The sequence below is a fragment of the Mustelus asterias genome, chromosome 8 (assembly GCF_964213995.1).
Source record: "Mustelus asterias chromosome 8, sMusAst1.hap1.1, whole genome shotgun sequence".
Lineage (NCBI taxonomy): Eukaryota > Metazoa > Chordata > Chondrichthyes > Carcharhiniformes > Triakidae > Mustelus > Mustelus asterias.
In genome coordinates, this window is record NC_135808.1 from 18,218,296 (window position 1) to 18,233,819 (window position 15,524).

The 15,524-nt window shown below is 57.1% G+C and overlaps 1 protein-coding gene across 3 annotated transcripts in view; it reads right to left on the minus strand.

Annotated features, from left to right (window-relative positions):
• The window catches only part of gtf2h4 (general transcription factor IIH, polypeptide 4), a 79,283-nt gene that overhangs the window by 14,717 nt on the left and 49,042 nt on the right, over positions 1-15,524 (minus strand). For all 3 annotated transcript variants that reach the window (XM_078217487.1, XM_078217486.1, XM_078217488.1), the window contains exons 9-10: positions 2,916-2,999; positions 856-988 (exon numbers count right to left, since the gene is read on the minus strand). In XM_078217487.1, coding sequence (XP_078073613.1) covers positions 856-988; positions 2,916-2,999 — 217 coding nt within the window. The remainder of the gene's footprint in view (positions 1-855; positions 989-2,915; positions 3,000-15,524) is intronic.

A 15,524-nucleotide genomic window follows, 5' to 3' on the forward strand; every position in this document is an offset into this window, starting at 1 on the left:
TCTGCACTCTCTCCTTTCCTTCTCTATGAACGGTATGCTTTGTCTTTACAGCGCAAGAAACAATACTTTCCACTGTATACTGATACATATGACAATAATAAATCAAATCAAAAGTGTCAGCCAGGCTGGGTGAGGATGGCAGATTTCCTTCCCTCAAGGGAATAAAGGGATTGCAACAATCGATGATACGTTTGCAGTCACCAATACGGAGACCGGAATCACAGAGTTCCTACAGTGCAGAAGGTCGTCACGTATTTACCCTGCTAGTCCCCCTGACACTAAGGGGCAACTTAGCATGGCCAATCCACTTAACCTACACATCATACAATCCTCACAGTGCAGAATGAGGCCATTCGGCCCATCGAGTCTGCAACAACAATCCCACCCAGGCCCTATCCTCGCATATTTACCCCACTAATCCCTCTAACCCTCTGCATCCTGGGACACTAAGGGGCAATTTAACATGGCCAATCCAACCTGCACATCTTTGGAGTGTGGGAGGAAACCGGAGCACCCGGAGGAAACCCACGCAGACACGGGGAGAATGTGCAGACTCCACACAGACAGTGACCCGAGGCCGGTAATTAAACCCAGGTCCCTTGCGCTGAGAGGAAGCAGCGCTAACCACTGTGCCACCGAGCTGCCCTAATCTTTGGACTAACTTTATAATTCCAGGTTTCATTCATTGAAGTGAAGTTGCACTGGCTGTGGTGGTGGGGTTTGAACCCCTGTCCCCAGAGCCTGGGCCCCTCTTGGTCAGTCGGTGGTATAGTGTGTGTGCGCATACAGGAGTGACCACTGAGGGTTTGAACTTGCTGCGTTGGGGTTGGCTGCCCCCTGCAGGCAGACTCTCACCGGTGTAGGCGTAGATCCTGTAGTTTGTCTCCACGATGATGTATCCCTGACGGTGCACATCCACCGAGCTGCCCGTCACTCCCGAGGCCAGGTTAATGGCCAGCCGTGTCGGATAGAACCTCCGCGACTTACGCTGTGGACAGAGAGAGAGAGAGAAGAGAGTGCCACACAGTCTCGAGCATGTTGGTGTCACCGCGTCTTGCCAAGTTCAACCGACAACAACAACAGTACATATATATATAGGGCGGCACGGCGACACAGTGGTCAGCACTGCTACCTCACAGCACCAGGGACCCAGGTTCGATTCCGGCCTTAGGTGACTGTCTGTGTGGAGTTTGTATGTTTATAGAATCCCCACAGTGGAGAAGGAGGCCACTCGGCCCATCGAGCTTGCACTGACGACAGTCCCACCCAGGACCTATCCCCATAACCCCAGATATTTGCCCTGCTAAATCCCCGGACACGGAGTGGCACAGTGGTCAGCACTGCTGCCTCATAGCGCCAGGGATCTGGGTTCAATTCCCGGCTCGGGTCACTGTCTGTGTGAAGTCTGCACATTCTCCCCGTGTCTGCGTGGGTTTCCTCCGGGTGCTCCGGTTTCCTCCCACAGTCCAAAGATGTGCGGGTTAGGTGCATTGGCCGTGCTAAATTGCCCCTTAGTGCCAGGGGGATTAGCTAGGGTAAATACATGGGGTTATGGGGATTGGGCCTGGGTGGGATTGTGGTCGGTGCAGACTCGATGGGCCGAATGGCCTCCTTCTGCATTGAAGGGATTCCATGACACTGAGGGACAATTTAGCCACCTAACCTGCACACCTTTCAGACTGTGGGAGGAAACCGGAGGAAACCCACGCAGACGCCGGGAGGACACGCACACAGACTGTCACCCAAGGCCGGAACGGAAGCCGGGTCCCTGGAGCTGAGAGGCAGCGGTGCGAACCACTGTGCCACGTTCTCCCCGTGTCTGCGGGGGTTTCCTCCGGGTTCCTCCCACATTCAAAGGTGTGCAGATTGGCCGGGCTACATTGCTCCTTAGTGTTCAGAGATGTGTAGGTTAAGGATAATGTCCTTCTCCCGCACTGTAGGGATTCTGTGATTTAACATCATGTAATGTCTCAAGGCACTCCACTGGAGGATTATAAAACCAACTTTGGTAAAGGTTTGGAACTCTCTTCCATAAACGGTAAGGCCAGTTGATAATTTTAAATCTGAGATAGATAAGTGTTTATTAAGTAAAGCTCTGAAGGAATATGGGCCTAGGGCAGGTATATGGGGTTAGACCACATGTCAGCCATGATCCCACTGAATGACGGAATAGGCTCGAGGGGCTGAATGGCCTACTCTTGTTCCTCTGTTCCCAGGTCTGACACTGAGCAACACAAGGAGATACTGAGGGTCAAATGTCCATTTGAGGGTGGCACGGTAGCACAGTGGTTAGCACTGCTGCTTCACAGCTCCAAGGACCTGGGTTCGATTCCCGGCTTGGGTCACTGCCTGTGTGGAGTTTGCACATTCTTCCTGTGTCTGCGTGGGTTTCCTCCGGGTGCTCCGGTTTCCTCCCACACTCCAAAGATGTGCGGGTTAGGTTAATTGGCCATTCTAAATTGCCCCTTAATGTCCTGAGATGCGTAGGTTAGAGGGATTAACGGGTAAATATGTAGGGATATGGGGGTAGGGCCTGGGTGGGATCGTGGTCGGTGCAGACTCGATGGGCCGAATGGCCTCTTTCTGTGCTGTAGGGTTTCTATGATTTCTAAATGACCCCAAAAGCTGAGTTGGAGAGGGGAGGTTTAAGGAGGGTCTTGAGGGAGGAAATCGAGGCAGAGGAAGGATGTTCCAGAGTTCGCGACCCAGGCAACTGAAAGCATGGCCGCCAGTGGTGGAGGACAGAATGAGCGGAACACCGGCATCTCAGAGGGTTGGAGGAGATGACAGAGTTGGGGAGCGGGGCAAGGCCATGAAGGGATTTGAAAACACGGATGAGAATTTTAAAATCAGGTCATTGCTTGACCAGTGAAGGTCGCTGGCACGTCACACCTCCAGAGCCCAGTTATCCTTACCTTTCTCTGGAAGACGAGTCCGAATTCCCTCAGGTGCTGCAGGAACGTCAACAGGGAGTCATTCATGCCTTCCACAGAGTAATCCTGCAGGGGGAGCCAGAAGGCAGGGATGATGAGAAGGCACGGGAACCACAGTCTGAGGTACTCAGTCTCCAGCGAATGGGGGAAGGGGGAATTACAGGATCGGACAGCCGTACTGGAGCAAGCTCCTTAACAACACAAAAACGTCAGGCATTTTTCAACTTGCTTAAAGACGGACATTTTAACGAGAAGATGTCAGCTGGGAAGGCTGGGTGTTGGCTCCGTATGTGTTTGGAGGAGTCTGCAAGGAGAGGCAGCCCACACTGGGTATTCACTGGGCCGCACAGCGGGTAGCACTGCTGCCTCACAGCGCCAGGGAACCGGGTTCGATTCCGGCCTCGGGTCACTGTGTAGAGTTTGCACGTTCTCCCCGTGTCTGTGTGGGTTTCCTCCCACAGCCCAAAGGTTAGGTGGATTGACCATGTTAAATCTCTCCGTGTCAGGGGGATTAGCGGGGTAAATATGTGGGGTTACGGCGATAGGGCCTGGGTGGGATTGTGGTCGGTGCAGACTCGATGGGCCGAATGGCCTCCTTTTGCACTGTAGGGATTCTATGATTCACTGGACTAATGCCCGGAGTACTGAGGAGTGCATTACGGGAACAGATTACAGGAACCAGAATTGTAATTCCCCTGGGTTTGGGATTGGGAGAACCCTGTCAATTGACCAATTTGTTTCCCATCAGGCCGTGCAGCGAGTCTTAACACCCCCCGCCCCCTCTCCTGCTGGCATAGACGCGGACTACACAGACCAGCTGAGCCTGAACCACTTGGGAAACAGACTGATCTTATTTGCTGGGAGGACCAGATGCTAACAGAGAACAGATGGGTAACCAGGGGAGATCTATCTGTTCAGGGAGCAGGCCAGTATGTACATCATTAGACCCTGGCTTATTGGCTGTAATTACAGGGCTGCTGGACAGGGGCTGTTCAGCATTCTCGGGACAGTGGGAAGTGCACAGATGAGTCATGCCCAAGCCCAGCGTCCGGCTGTATTAAATGTCTCCAATTTAATGCAATCTAACGCTGCCCTTGTTATAAAACACTGCAGTGAGTCAATGGATACCAAACCACAAAGCTGTGAAACAACAAGGGTTTGAATCATATTATCACTGAAGGACTAACAATCCCCTGTGACAGGAACCATGGAAACAAATCCACCAACACAGGCCATATGGCCCATTCTGCCTGTGCTGGACCTTTAGCCCCACAAACACCTCCTGCTCCTTCCCCGCTTCCCAGCTCTGCCCTGCGGTTTGACCCCTAGTCAGAACAGTTAGGTGAAACTACCAGGGCTGAGTTCACCTACTACGGCACGGTGGCACAGTGGTTAGCACTGCTGCCTCGCAACGCCAGGGTCCCGGGTTCGATTCCGGCCTGGAGTCACTGTCGGTGTGGAGTTTGCACATTAAAGTAAAAGTAAAGCTTATTCATTAGTGTCACAAGGCTTCAATCAGCACTGCAGTGAAGTCACTGTGAAATTCCCCTAGTCGCCACACTCCGGCGCCTGTTCGGGTAAATGCTCCTAACCAGCCCGTCTTTCAGACTGTGGGAGGAAACCCACGCAGACACGGGGAGAACGTGCAGACTCCGCACAGTGACCCAAGCTGGGAATCGAACACGGGTCCCTGGCACTGTGAGGCAGCAGTGCTAACCACTGTGCCGCCCACATTCTCCCCCGGTCTGCGTGGGTTTCCCCCAAGTGCTCCGGTTTCCTCCGACACTCCAAAGATGTGCAGGTTAGGTGGATTGGCCATGCCAAATGCGCGTGGTTATGGGGATACAGGGAGGGTGCCATTGGGAGAGTCTGTGCAGACCCGATGGGCCGAATAGCCTCTTCCTACACTATAACTAGTTCAGTGACTGTGCCACTAGGGCCGCCATCTCCTCTCATTTATACACTGCCTTTCAAGATGGCCAGTTGAACTCCTAACATGGTTGGGTTGTGCTTGCAACACACACTCATTGCAGGGTCTCCTTCTCTGCAGACAAGCAAAGAAATGCCTCATGCATTTTGTGAATTACTTGGGAGTTTAGGAAGCCTATAGTTCCCTATTGCTTTCCCCATGGCAACGTCCCGGCCAATCAGAGTCGACTTGCCAACCAATCAGCACCCTTTTCTCCCGCAGTATAAATTGTGACCATTTGAAACTTGGCATTCTTGCATTTGTCCTGCTGAGTGCAAGACAAAAAGCTTCAACAAACGCGTCTCTGGATGCCAATCAAAGAGAGCTGCTTCGTCCTGGATGGTGTCGAGCTTCTTGAGTGTTGTTGGAGCTGTGCCCATCCAGGCAAGTGGGGAATATTCGATGGGGGGTGGGGGGCTGGAGTCACATACAGGCTGCAGTGGATATAGACAGGGTGGGTTTCCTTCTCGGACAGGGTGTCAATGAACCAGCTGAGAGGTTTCAATGGGACCCGCAATGGCTCGAGTTCACATAACGCGATTCGGGACAGTTTTCCAGAATACCTCAAGTAACTAACTGGGAACGGGCCGTTTTAGATTGATGCCTGGATTTTCCAGCCATTCCCGCCAGTGGGATCTTCCAGCTGAAGGTGAGAAGCCCAGCGGCGTGTTTTCCCACGGCAGAAAAGACGGCTGGCCACTGACCACGGCGGGATCTTACAGTCCCACCAAAGTCTTCCGTGGCTTGCTCCTCTCCCCTGCTGCAAGGGAGAGGTGGGGGTGGGGTCATGATGTGGAGATGCCAGCGTTAGACTGGGGTAAACACAGTAAGAAGTCTCGCAACACCAGGTTAAAGTCCAACAGATTTATTTGGAATCACAAGCTTTCGGAGCGTTGCTCACCTGAGGAAGGGGCAACACTCCAAAAGCTTGTGATTCCAAATAAACCTGTTGGACTTTAACCTGGTGTTGTGAGACTTCTTACTAGGGCTGGAAGATTCTGCCCCCCGTACTGCCAATCGGAACAGAGGAACTGGGAGGCAGACTCGGTCAGGGATTGGACTGGGTTCATTTGTAATCTTACAGTAAAGGACTGATCAAGTTTCACTGCAAGCTTGAGAGTGGTGTGTCTGAACCCAGGGCCTTATTTAAACAGGGCCTTTTTATAAACAAAGCCAAGCAGCCAGCTGTGAAGGGCAAATTTGCTCAGGTAGATTGAGAAATGAGATTAGGCGGTGTGAGGGTAGATGAGTGGTGGTGAAATTTTTTAAGGACATAATTCAGAGTTCTCAACAAACATATACTCGCTTGATGAGCAAAAACGACACGGGAAAAGTAAGGTAAATAAGTCGCCATAGTTCCAGATGACCATAGGCTGCTCTGCCCTTTGAGGGGGAGAGCTGACTGGTGGTGATTTAACCCGGGGATCACCACACCTCAGGCAACGGGCAAGGTCGAGAAGGCCTTCATGAATGACCTTAGCTGGTACGGGAATTGAAGCCACGCGATTAGCGTCGCTTTGCATCACGAACGAGCCGTCCAGCCAACTGAGCTAAACCGACTGGAAAAGTAACATAGCAATGGCGCTCTGGAAAATCATAAAATCCCTACAGTGCAGAAGGAGGCCATTCAGCCCATCGAGTCTGCACCGACCACAATCCCTCCCAGGCCCTATTCCCACAACTTCACATATTTACCCTGGCTAGTCCCCCTGAAACTAAGGGGCAATTTAGCATGGCCAATCCACCTAACCCGCACATCTTTGGATTGTGGGAGGAAACCCACGCAGACACGGGGAGAACGTGCAAACTCCACACAGACAGTGACCCGAGGCCGGAATTGAACCCGGGTCCCTGGCGCTGTGAGGCAGCATAGAGTCATAGAGGTTTACAGCTTGGAAACAGGCCCTTCAGCCCAACTTGTCCATGCCGCCCTTTTTTTTTTAAAACCCCTAAACTAATCCCAATTGCCCGCATTTGGCCCATATCCCTCTATACCCATCGTACCCATGTAACTATCTAAATGCTTTTTAAAAGATGAAATTGTACCCACCTCTACTACTACCTCTGACAGCTTGTTCCAGACACTCACCACCCTCTGTGTGAAACAATTGCCCCTCTGGACACTTTTGTATCTCTCCCCTCTCACCTTAAACCTATGCCCTCTAGTTTTAGACTCCCCGACCTTTAGGAAAAGATAGTGACTATCTACCTTATCTATGCCCCTCATTATTTTATAGACCTCTATAAGGTCACCCCTCAGCCTCCTACGCTCCAGAGAAAAAAGTCCCAGTCTATTCAGCCCCTCCTTATAACTCAATCCATCAAGTGCCGGTAGCATCCTAGTAAATCTTTTCTGCACTCTTTCAAGTTTAATAATATCCTTTCTATAATAGGGTGACCAGAATTGCACACAGTATTCCAAGTGTGGCCTAACCAATGTCTTGTACAACTTCATCAAGACGTCCCAACTCCTGTATTCAATGTTCTGACCGATGAAACCAAGTATGCCGAATGCCTTCTTCACAACTCTGTCCACCTGTGACTCCACTTTCAAGGAGCTATGAACATGTACCCCAAGATCTCTTTGTTCTGTAACTCTCCCCAACGCCCTACCATTAACTGAGTAAGTCCTGCCGTGATTCAATCTACCAAAATGCATCACCTCGCATTTGTCTAAATTAAACTCCATCTGCCATTCGTCAACCCACTGGCCCAATTGATCAAGATCCCGTTGCAATTGGAGATAACCTTCTTCACTGTCCACCATGCCACCAATCTTGGTGTCATCTGCAAACTTACTAACCAGCAGTGCTAACCACTGTGTCACTGTTGTATTTCAGTTCAATAGTAATAAGATAGCGGGAGAAGAAAAGAGGGTAGAAGATGGGAAACCAGCTAGGGGTGCATTTGAAGAGTTGGGTATAGTTATTTATTCCTTCAGGTGGGCTTCGCTGGCTGGACCGGCACTTGTTGCCCATCCCTAATTGCCCTTGAACCGAGTGTCTCAGAGGGGGTAGTTAAGAGTCAACCATGTTGCTGAGTGTCTGGAGTCACACGTAGGCCAGACCGGGTAAGGATGGTAGATTTCCTTCCCTACAGGGACATTCGTGAACCAGATGGGTTTCTACAACGATCGATGATAGTTCCAGGGTCATCGTTACTGAGACCAGATTTTTAATTCCCAATTTCATTCACTGAATTCAAATTCCACCAGCTGCCGTGGAGGGATTCGAACCAGGGTCTCCCAAAGCATTGGAGGAGGGGGGAAGGGGGGGGCGGTCGGTTGTTGGTGGTCGGGGACTAGGGGTGGACTGAACTTGGGGCAGGGACCGAAGGCAACGGTTTCACGGTCTTCACAGCTGGAGAAGAAGGTCGCTCATCTAGTCCTGGGGATCAATAAGCAGCGTGACAACGTAGAGACCGAGAGTCTCTCAAACATCTGGAGGCGTGCAGTGTACAGACGACAGTTCCCCGTCGCCGCCCCCCTCACCCCCCCCCCGCTCCCCTCACCCCCCCGCTCCCCGTGGACCTCCCACTGCCCCTACCCCACCCTCCCTGCCCACTCCCCCGGCTCATCCTCAGCACACCTCCAGGCTCCAGTCAGCAATGTAATAGTAATCAAAACAGCAGCAGCAGCATTGCAACACCAGCACCCAGCACATTGAGCACTAACCCTCTTGGAAACAAAGGGGATTAAGCTGCTCTCCCCCCTCCCCCACCATCCACAGTCAGACACTGGGCAGCCTGTTCCCAATTGGAGGGGGATTAACCCTCTCACCCACAGACCAAAACAAACTGAGGTCCGAGAAGGTGGTTCACCTTCTCGAGGGGGGAATTAGGGAGGGTCAATAAATGCTGGTCTCACTGCGACGCCCACATCGCGTGAATGGTCAGATAAATGAATAAAGGCAGACAGATCCTGCTCTCACTGACGGACAGGCGATAGGTTTGGTCAGTGCTGACTTGCTGCATTCCCCCCCCCTCTCCTTGCCGAGCCTGCCGTTCCCCCAAGGCAATCTGCACAGGAGGTCTCGCCTTTGCCTGTGTCCTTGTATGTTTGCTTGACTTGGCCAGCAGCCATGCCTGTACAGAAACTCAATCGCTGAAACAAGGCCAGCGCTTCTCACTGAAGGGGAAAGATACACAACCTTTCCATGAAGGACTTGCGACCTCGGGATGTCCGTGAACACCACACAGCCAATAAATCATTTCTGAAGGGTAGCCGCTACGGTGACGCAAGGAAGGACAATAGCCAACTGGTGCACAGCAAGATCCCACAAATGGCCACCCTCAGCAGATCATCCTTATTTTGACCTCTCGGTTGAGGGATATGAATATTAACTCGGAGGAGGTGGTGAGTCGCACTCCTCCTCTTCAAAATAGCGGGCACGGGATCATTCGTCTCAGTCAGAGAGGGGCCACAATGGGGGCTTCAGTTTAACGCACACCAGAGAGAGAGAGCGCCTCCAGACAGTGCAGCAACCCCTCGGCGCTGCACTGGGAACCTCCGCCGGGGTTCCGCACTCAAGTCTCCAGGGCTACAACCCATGGCCTTCTGACCCAGGAGGTGGGATGGCCAATGCTTGGCTTCCGCCACCCCCTCCTCCACCCCCCCCCCGCCCACCCCTGCACACACACACCCCATCCAAATACACCCAGGGTGCTGTCCAGGAGGGAGTCCCAGGATTTTGACCCATGAAGAATTGGTCGATATTTTTCTAAGTCAGGATGGTGAGTGACTTGGAGGGGAACCTCCAGGTGGTGGAGTACCCAGGTATCTGCTGCCCCCATCCTTCTAGGTGATAGTGGCCGTGGATTTGGAAGGTGCTGCCTAAGGAACCTCGGTAAGTTGCTGCGTCTTGTAGATGGTGCAGACGGCTGCTACTGAGCGTCAGTGGTGGAGGGAGTGAGTGTTTGAGGAAGGGTTAGCAATCAAGAGGGGCTGCTTTGTCCTGGATGGTGTCGAGTGTTGTTGGAGCTGCACCAATCCAGGCAAGTGGAGACTATTCCATCACACTCCTGACTTGTGCCTTGTAGATGGGGGACAGGGTTTGGGGAGTCAGGGGGTGAGTTACTCGCCTCTCCCAGCCTCTGCCCTGGTAGCCACTGTGTTAACACTGACTCTCAGCTTGGGGCAGGGTTCACCACCCTCCCCTGTTCAAGGTGAGATCCCTGATCAGCAGTGAGGATAAAGAGGGGGCACCACAGAGACACATCTAACCCTTCCCACAGCGACAGAGTCTGGGTGGGACGCCCATCTTATACCTCACCACGACTTACATCCCCTAAAATTAGAGAAAAGTACAGCAGAGGAGGAGGCCATTCAGCCATCGGGCTTGTAGAAGCCATAAAGCCATAGAAACCCTACAGTGCAGAAGGTGGACACTTGGCCCATCGAGTCTGTACCGACCACAATCCCACCCAGGCCCTATCCGTGTCACCTCACACATTTACGCCACTAATCCCCCTAACCTACATATCCCAGGACAATAAGGGGCAATTTAGCACGGCCAATCCACCTAACCTGCACATCTTTGGACTGTGGGAGGAAACCGGGGCACCCGGAGGAAGCCCACGCAGACACGGGGAGAACGTGCAGACTCTGCACAGACAGTGACCCAGGCCGGGAATCGAACCCGGGTCCCTGGCGCTGTGAGACAGCAGCGCTAACCACTGTGCCGCCCTTCAGCCATCGGGCTTGTGTCTGCTCTTACGAGGAATTATCCAGCTCTGAAGTGGGGAAGTGAAATAGGCAGGTGTTTGGCCAAGCAGGTGGGGTGAAAATCACCCCCTTCCCCGTCCATGGAAACACAACCTGCCAAGCGGGGACGGGTTGTTAATCTGAGCCGGTGAGTGAAATGGATATAAATGCACTGAATGGAGACATTGAGCAAGCGATTGTTGGCAGTCTCAGTCAGTGGTTTACAGATCTATCAGCAGCTTGTAGGGAAATTTACTTCCAGTGATCAGATTAGCAGCACTCCAGGTTCCAGCAGAACAAGGACCCTGACAGCTCGATCCCTTCCAAAGGGCACTTCAATGTAACACTGCTCTAATTAATGCTCTCATATCAATGTTAATCAGCCTCAGTTACTGAGGAATTACAGCCAGGGTTAGTGCCAACTGATGTTAATGTAAATCAACCCGAGTCACACAGAGCTCAGTCTCCCCTGCAGATCACTGTCTGTCTCAATCCCCATCCCCATCTCCCCCGGTCTCACTGTCTTCCCAATCCACCCCCCCCTCCGGATCATTGTCAGCTCACAATCCCGATCTATCCACACCTCCCCCGCACCCCCCATCACTGTCTGTTCCCAATCTACCCCCCTACCACCCAACCCCCCCACCCCCTCCCCCGTATCACTGTCTGTTCCCAATTTTCCCCCCCTACCACCCAACCCCCCCACCCCCTCCCCCGTATCACTGTCTGTTCCCAATCTCTATCTCCCCCCCCTCCCCCGCATCACTGTTGTTCTCCGTTTCTCGGTCCAACAACCCCCGCTCCGCCCTCACATCTCGGATCACAGTCTGCTCGACCTTTCCAACCCCATTCCCTCCTTGACTCTAACCCCCCCCCCACCTCCCACAACTTGGAATCCGAACCCACCCCATCCCCGCACCCTCATCCCCCCCCCGACTCTACCCTCTCTCTCCGACCCCACCTCCTCTCTCCCACTCTCCGACCCCACCCTCTCTCACCCCCCCTCCGACCCCACCCTCTTTCTCCCGCTCTCCGACCCCACCCTCTCTCCCACTCTCCGACCCCACCGTCTCTCTCCTGCCCTGACCCCACCCTCTCTCCCACTCTCCGACCCCACCCTCTCTCCCGCTCTCCGACCCCACCCCCTCTCTCCCACCCTCTGACCCCACCCCCTCTCTCCCACTCTCCGACCCTACCCTCTCTCTCCCGCTCTCCGACCCCACCCCTCTCTCCCACTCTCCGACCCCACCCTCTCTCTCCCGCTGTCCGACCCCACCCTCTCTCCCACCCCACCCTCTCTCCCACTCTCCGACCCCACCCTCTCTCTCCCGCTGTCCGACCCCACCCTCTCTCCCACCCCACCCTCTCTCCCGCTCTCCGACCCCACCCCCTCTCTCCCGCCCTCTGACCCCACCCCCTCTCTCCCGCTCTCCGACCCTACCCTCTCTCTCCCGCTCTCCGACCCCACCCTCTCTCTCCCGCCCTCTGACCCCACCCCCTCTCTCCGACCCTACCCTCTCTCTCCCGCCCTCTGACCCCACCCTCTCTCTCCCGCCCTCTGACACCACCCTCTCTCTCCCGCCCTCTGACCCCACCCCCTCTCTCCTGCTCTCCGACCCCACCCCCTCTCTCCCGCCCTCTGACCCCACCCTCTCTCTCTTCCGCCCTCTGACCCCACCCCCTCTCTCCCGCTCTCCGACCCCACCCTCTCTCTCCCGCCCTGACCCCACCCTCTCTCTCCCGCCCTCTGACCCCACCCCCTCTCTCCCACTCTCCGACCCCACACTCTCTCTCCCGCCCTCCGACCCCAACCTCTCTCTCCCGCCCTCCGACCCCACCCTCTCTCTCCCGCCCTCTGACCCCACCCCCTCTCTCCCGCTCTCCGACCCCACCCTCTCTCTCCCGCCCTCTAACCCCACTCTCTCTTCCCCCCCCCCCGACCCCACCCTCTCTCGCTCTCTTCCCCACTCGGACCCCACTCTCTCCCCCCACCCCCACGAGCCCACTCTCTCTCCCCCCCCGACCCCACTCTCTCTCTCCCCCCCCCCCGACCCCACTCTCTCTCCCTCCCCGACCCCACTCTCTCTCCCCCCCCTCCGACCCCACTCTCTCTCCCCCCCTCCGACCCCACTCTCTCTCCCCCCCCTCCGACCCCACTCTCTCTCTTCCAGTCTCCGACCCCACCTTCTCTCCCCCTCCTCCAACCCCACACTCTCTCACTCTCTCCCCCACTCGGACCCCATCCTCTCTCTCTCCCCCTCCAGCCCACACCCTCTCTCCCCCTCCTCCAACCCCACACTCTCTCACTCTCTCCCCCACTCGGACCCCACTCTCTCTCTCCCCCCTCCGACCCCACTCTCTCTCCCCCCCCCTCCGACCCCACTCTCTCTCCCCCTCCCCCTCCGACCTCACTCTCTCTCCCCCCCCGACCCCACTCTCTCTCCCCCCCCTCCGACCCACTCTCTCTCCCCCCCCTCCGACCCCACTCTCTCCCCCCCCTCCGACCCCACTCTCTCTCCCCCCCCCCTCCGACCCCACTCTCTCTCCCCCCCTCCGACCCCACTCTCTCTTTCCCCCCCCCGACCCCACTCTCTCTCCCCCCCCTCCGACCCCACTCTCTCTCTTCCAGTCTCTGACCCCACCTTCTCTCCCCCCCCTCCGACCCCACTCTCTCTCTTCCAGTCTCCGACCCCACCTTCTCTCCCCCCCCTCCGACCCCACACTCTCTCACTCTCTCCCCCACTCGGACCCCATCCTCTCTCTCTCCCCCCCTCCAGCCCACACCCTCTCTCCCCCTCCTCCAACCCCACACTCTCTCACTCTCTCCCCCACTCGGACCCCACTCTCTCTCTCCCCCCCTCCGACCCCACTCTCTCTCCCCCCCCCTCCGACCCCACTCTCTCTCCCCCCCCCTCCGACCCCACTCTCTCTCCCCCCCCTCCGACCCCACTCTCTCTCCCCCCCCTCCGACCCCACTCTCTCCCCCCCCTCCGACCCCACTCTCTCTCCCCCCCCCCTCCGACCCCACACTCTCTCCCCCCCCTCCGACCCCACTCTCTCTTCCCCCCCCCGACCCCACTCTCTCTCCCCCCCCTCCGACCCCACTCTCTCTCTCCAGTCTCCGACCCCACCTTCTCTCCCCCCCCTCCGACCCCACTCTCTCTCTTCCAGTCTCCGACCCCACCTTCTCTCCCCCCCCCTCCGACCCCACTCTCTCTCTTCCAGTCTCCGACCCCACCTTCTCTCCCCCTCCTCCAACCCCACACTCTCTCACTCTCTCCCCCACTCGGACCCCATCCTCTCTCTCTCCCCCCTCCAGCCCACACCCTCTCTCCCCCTCCTCCAACCCCACACTCTCTCACTCTCTCCCCCACTCGGACCCCACTCTCTCTCACCCCCCCCTCCGACCCCACTCTCTCTCCCCCCCCCTCCGACCCCACTCTCTCTCCCCCCCCCTCCGACCCCACTCTCTCTCCCCCCCCGACCCCACTCTCTCTCCCCCCCCCTCCGACCCCACTCTCTCTCCCCCCCCTCCGACCCCACTCTCTCTCTCCCCCCCCCGACCCCACTCTCTCTCCCCCCCCTCCGACCCCACTCTCTCTCCCCCCCTCCGACCCCACCCTCTCTCCCCCCCCTCCGACCCCACTCTCTCCCCCCTCCGACCCCACTCTCTCTCCCCCCCCGACCCCACTCTCTCTCCCCCCCCTCCGACCCCACTCTCTCTCCCCCCCCTCCGACCCCACTCTCTCTCCCCCCCCGACCCCACTCTCTCTCCCCCCCCCTCCGACCCCACTCTCTCTCCCCCCCTCCAATCCCCCTCCGACCCCACTCTCTCCCCCCCCTCCGACCCCACTCTCTCTCCCCCCCCTCCGACCCCACTCTCTCTCCCCCCCTCCGACCCCACTCTCTCTCCCCCCCCTCCGACCCCACTCTCTCTCCCCCCCCTCCGACCCCACTCTCTCTCTCCCCCCCTCCGACCCCACCCTCTCTCTTCCACTCTCCGACCCCACCTTCTCTCCCCCTCCTCCAACCCCACACTCTCTCACTCTCTCCACCACTCGGACCCCATCCTCTCTCTCTCCCCCCCTCCAGCCCCCACCCTCTCTCCCCCTCCTCCAACCCCACACTCTCTCACTCTCTCCCCCACTCGGACCCCACTCTCTCTCTCCCCCCGTCCGACCCCACTCTCTCTCCCCCCCCCGACCTCACTCTCTCTCCCCCCCCCCGACCCCACTCTCTCTCCCCCCCCTCCGACCCCACTCTCTCTCCCCCCCCCCCGACCCCACTCTCTCTCTCTCCCCCCTCCGACCCCACTCTCTCTCCCCCCCTCCGACCCCACCCTCTGTCCCACCCTTCGACCCCACCCTCTCCCTCCCACTCTCCGACCCCACCCTCTCACCCCCCTCCGACCCCCACCCCCCTCTCTCCCCTCCAACCCCACCCACCCTCTCCCTCCCACTCTCCGACCCCACCCTCTCTCTCCCGCTGTCCGACCCCACCCTCTCTCTCTCCCGCTCTCCGACCCCACCCTCTCTCTCCCGCTGTCCGACCCCACCCTCTCTCTCTCCCGCCCTCTGACCCCACCCTCTCTCTCCCGCTCTCCGACCCCACCCTCTCTCTCCCGCCCTCCGACCCCACCCTCTCTCCCGCTCTGCGACCCCATCCTCTCTCTCCCGCCCTCCGACCCCACCCTCTCTCCCGCTCTGCGACCCCATCCTCTCTCTCCCGCCCTCTGACCCCACCCTCTCTCCCGCCCTCCGACCCCACCCTCTCTCCCGCTCTGCGACCCCATCCTCTCTCTCCCGCCCTCTGACCCCACCCTCTCTCTCCCGCCCTCTGACCCCACCCTCTCTCCCGCTCTCCGACCCCACCCTTTCCCCTGGACTATCAGCCTCGATTTTGTCTCAGCTCCCAATGTGGT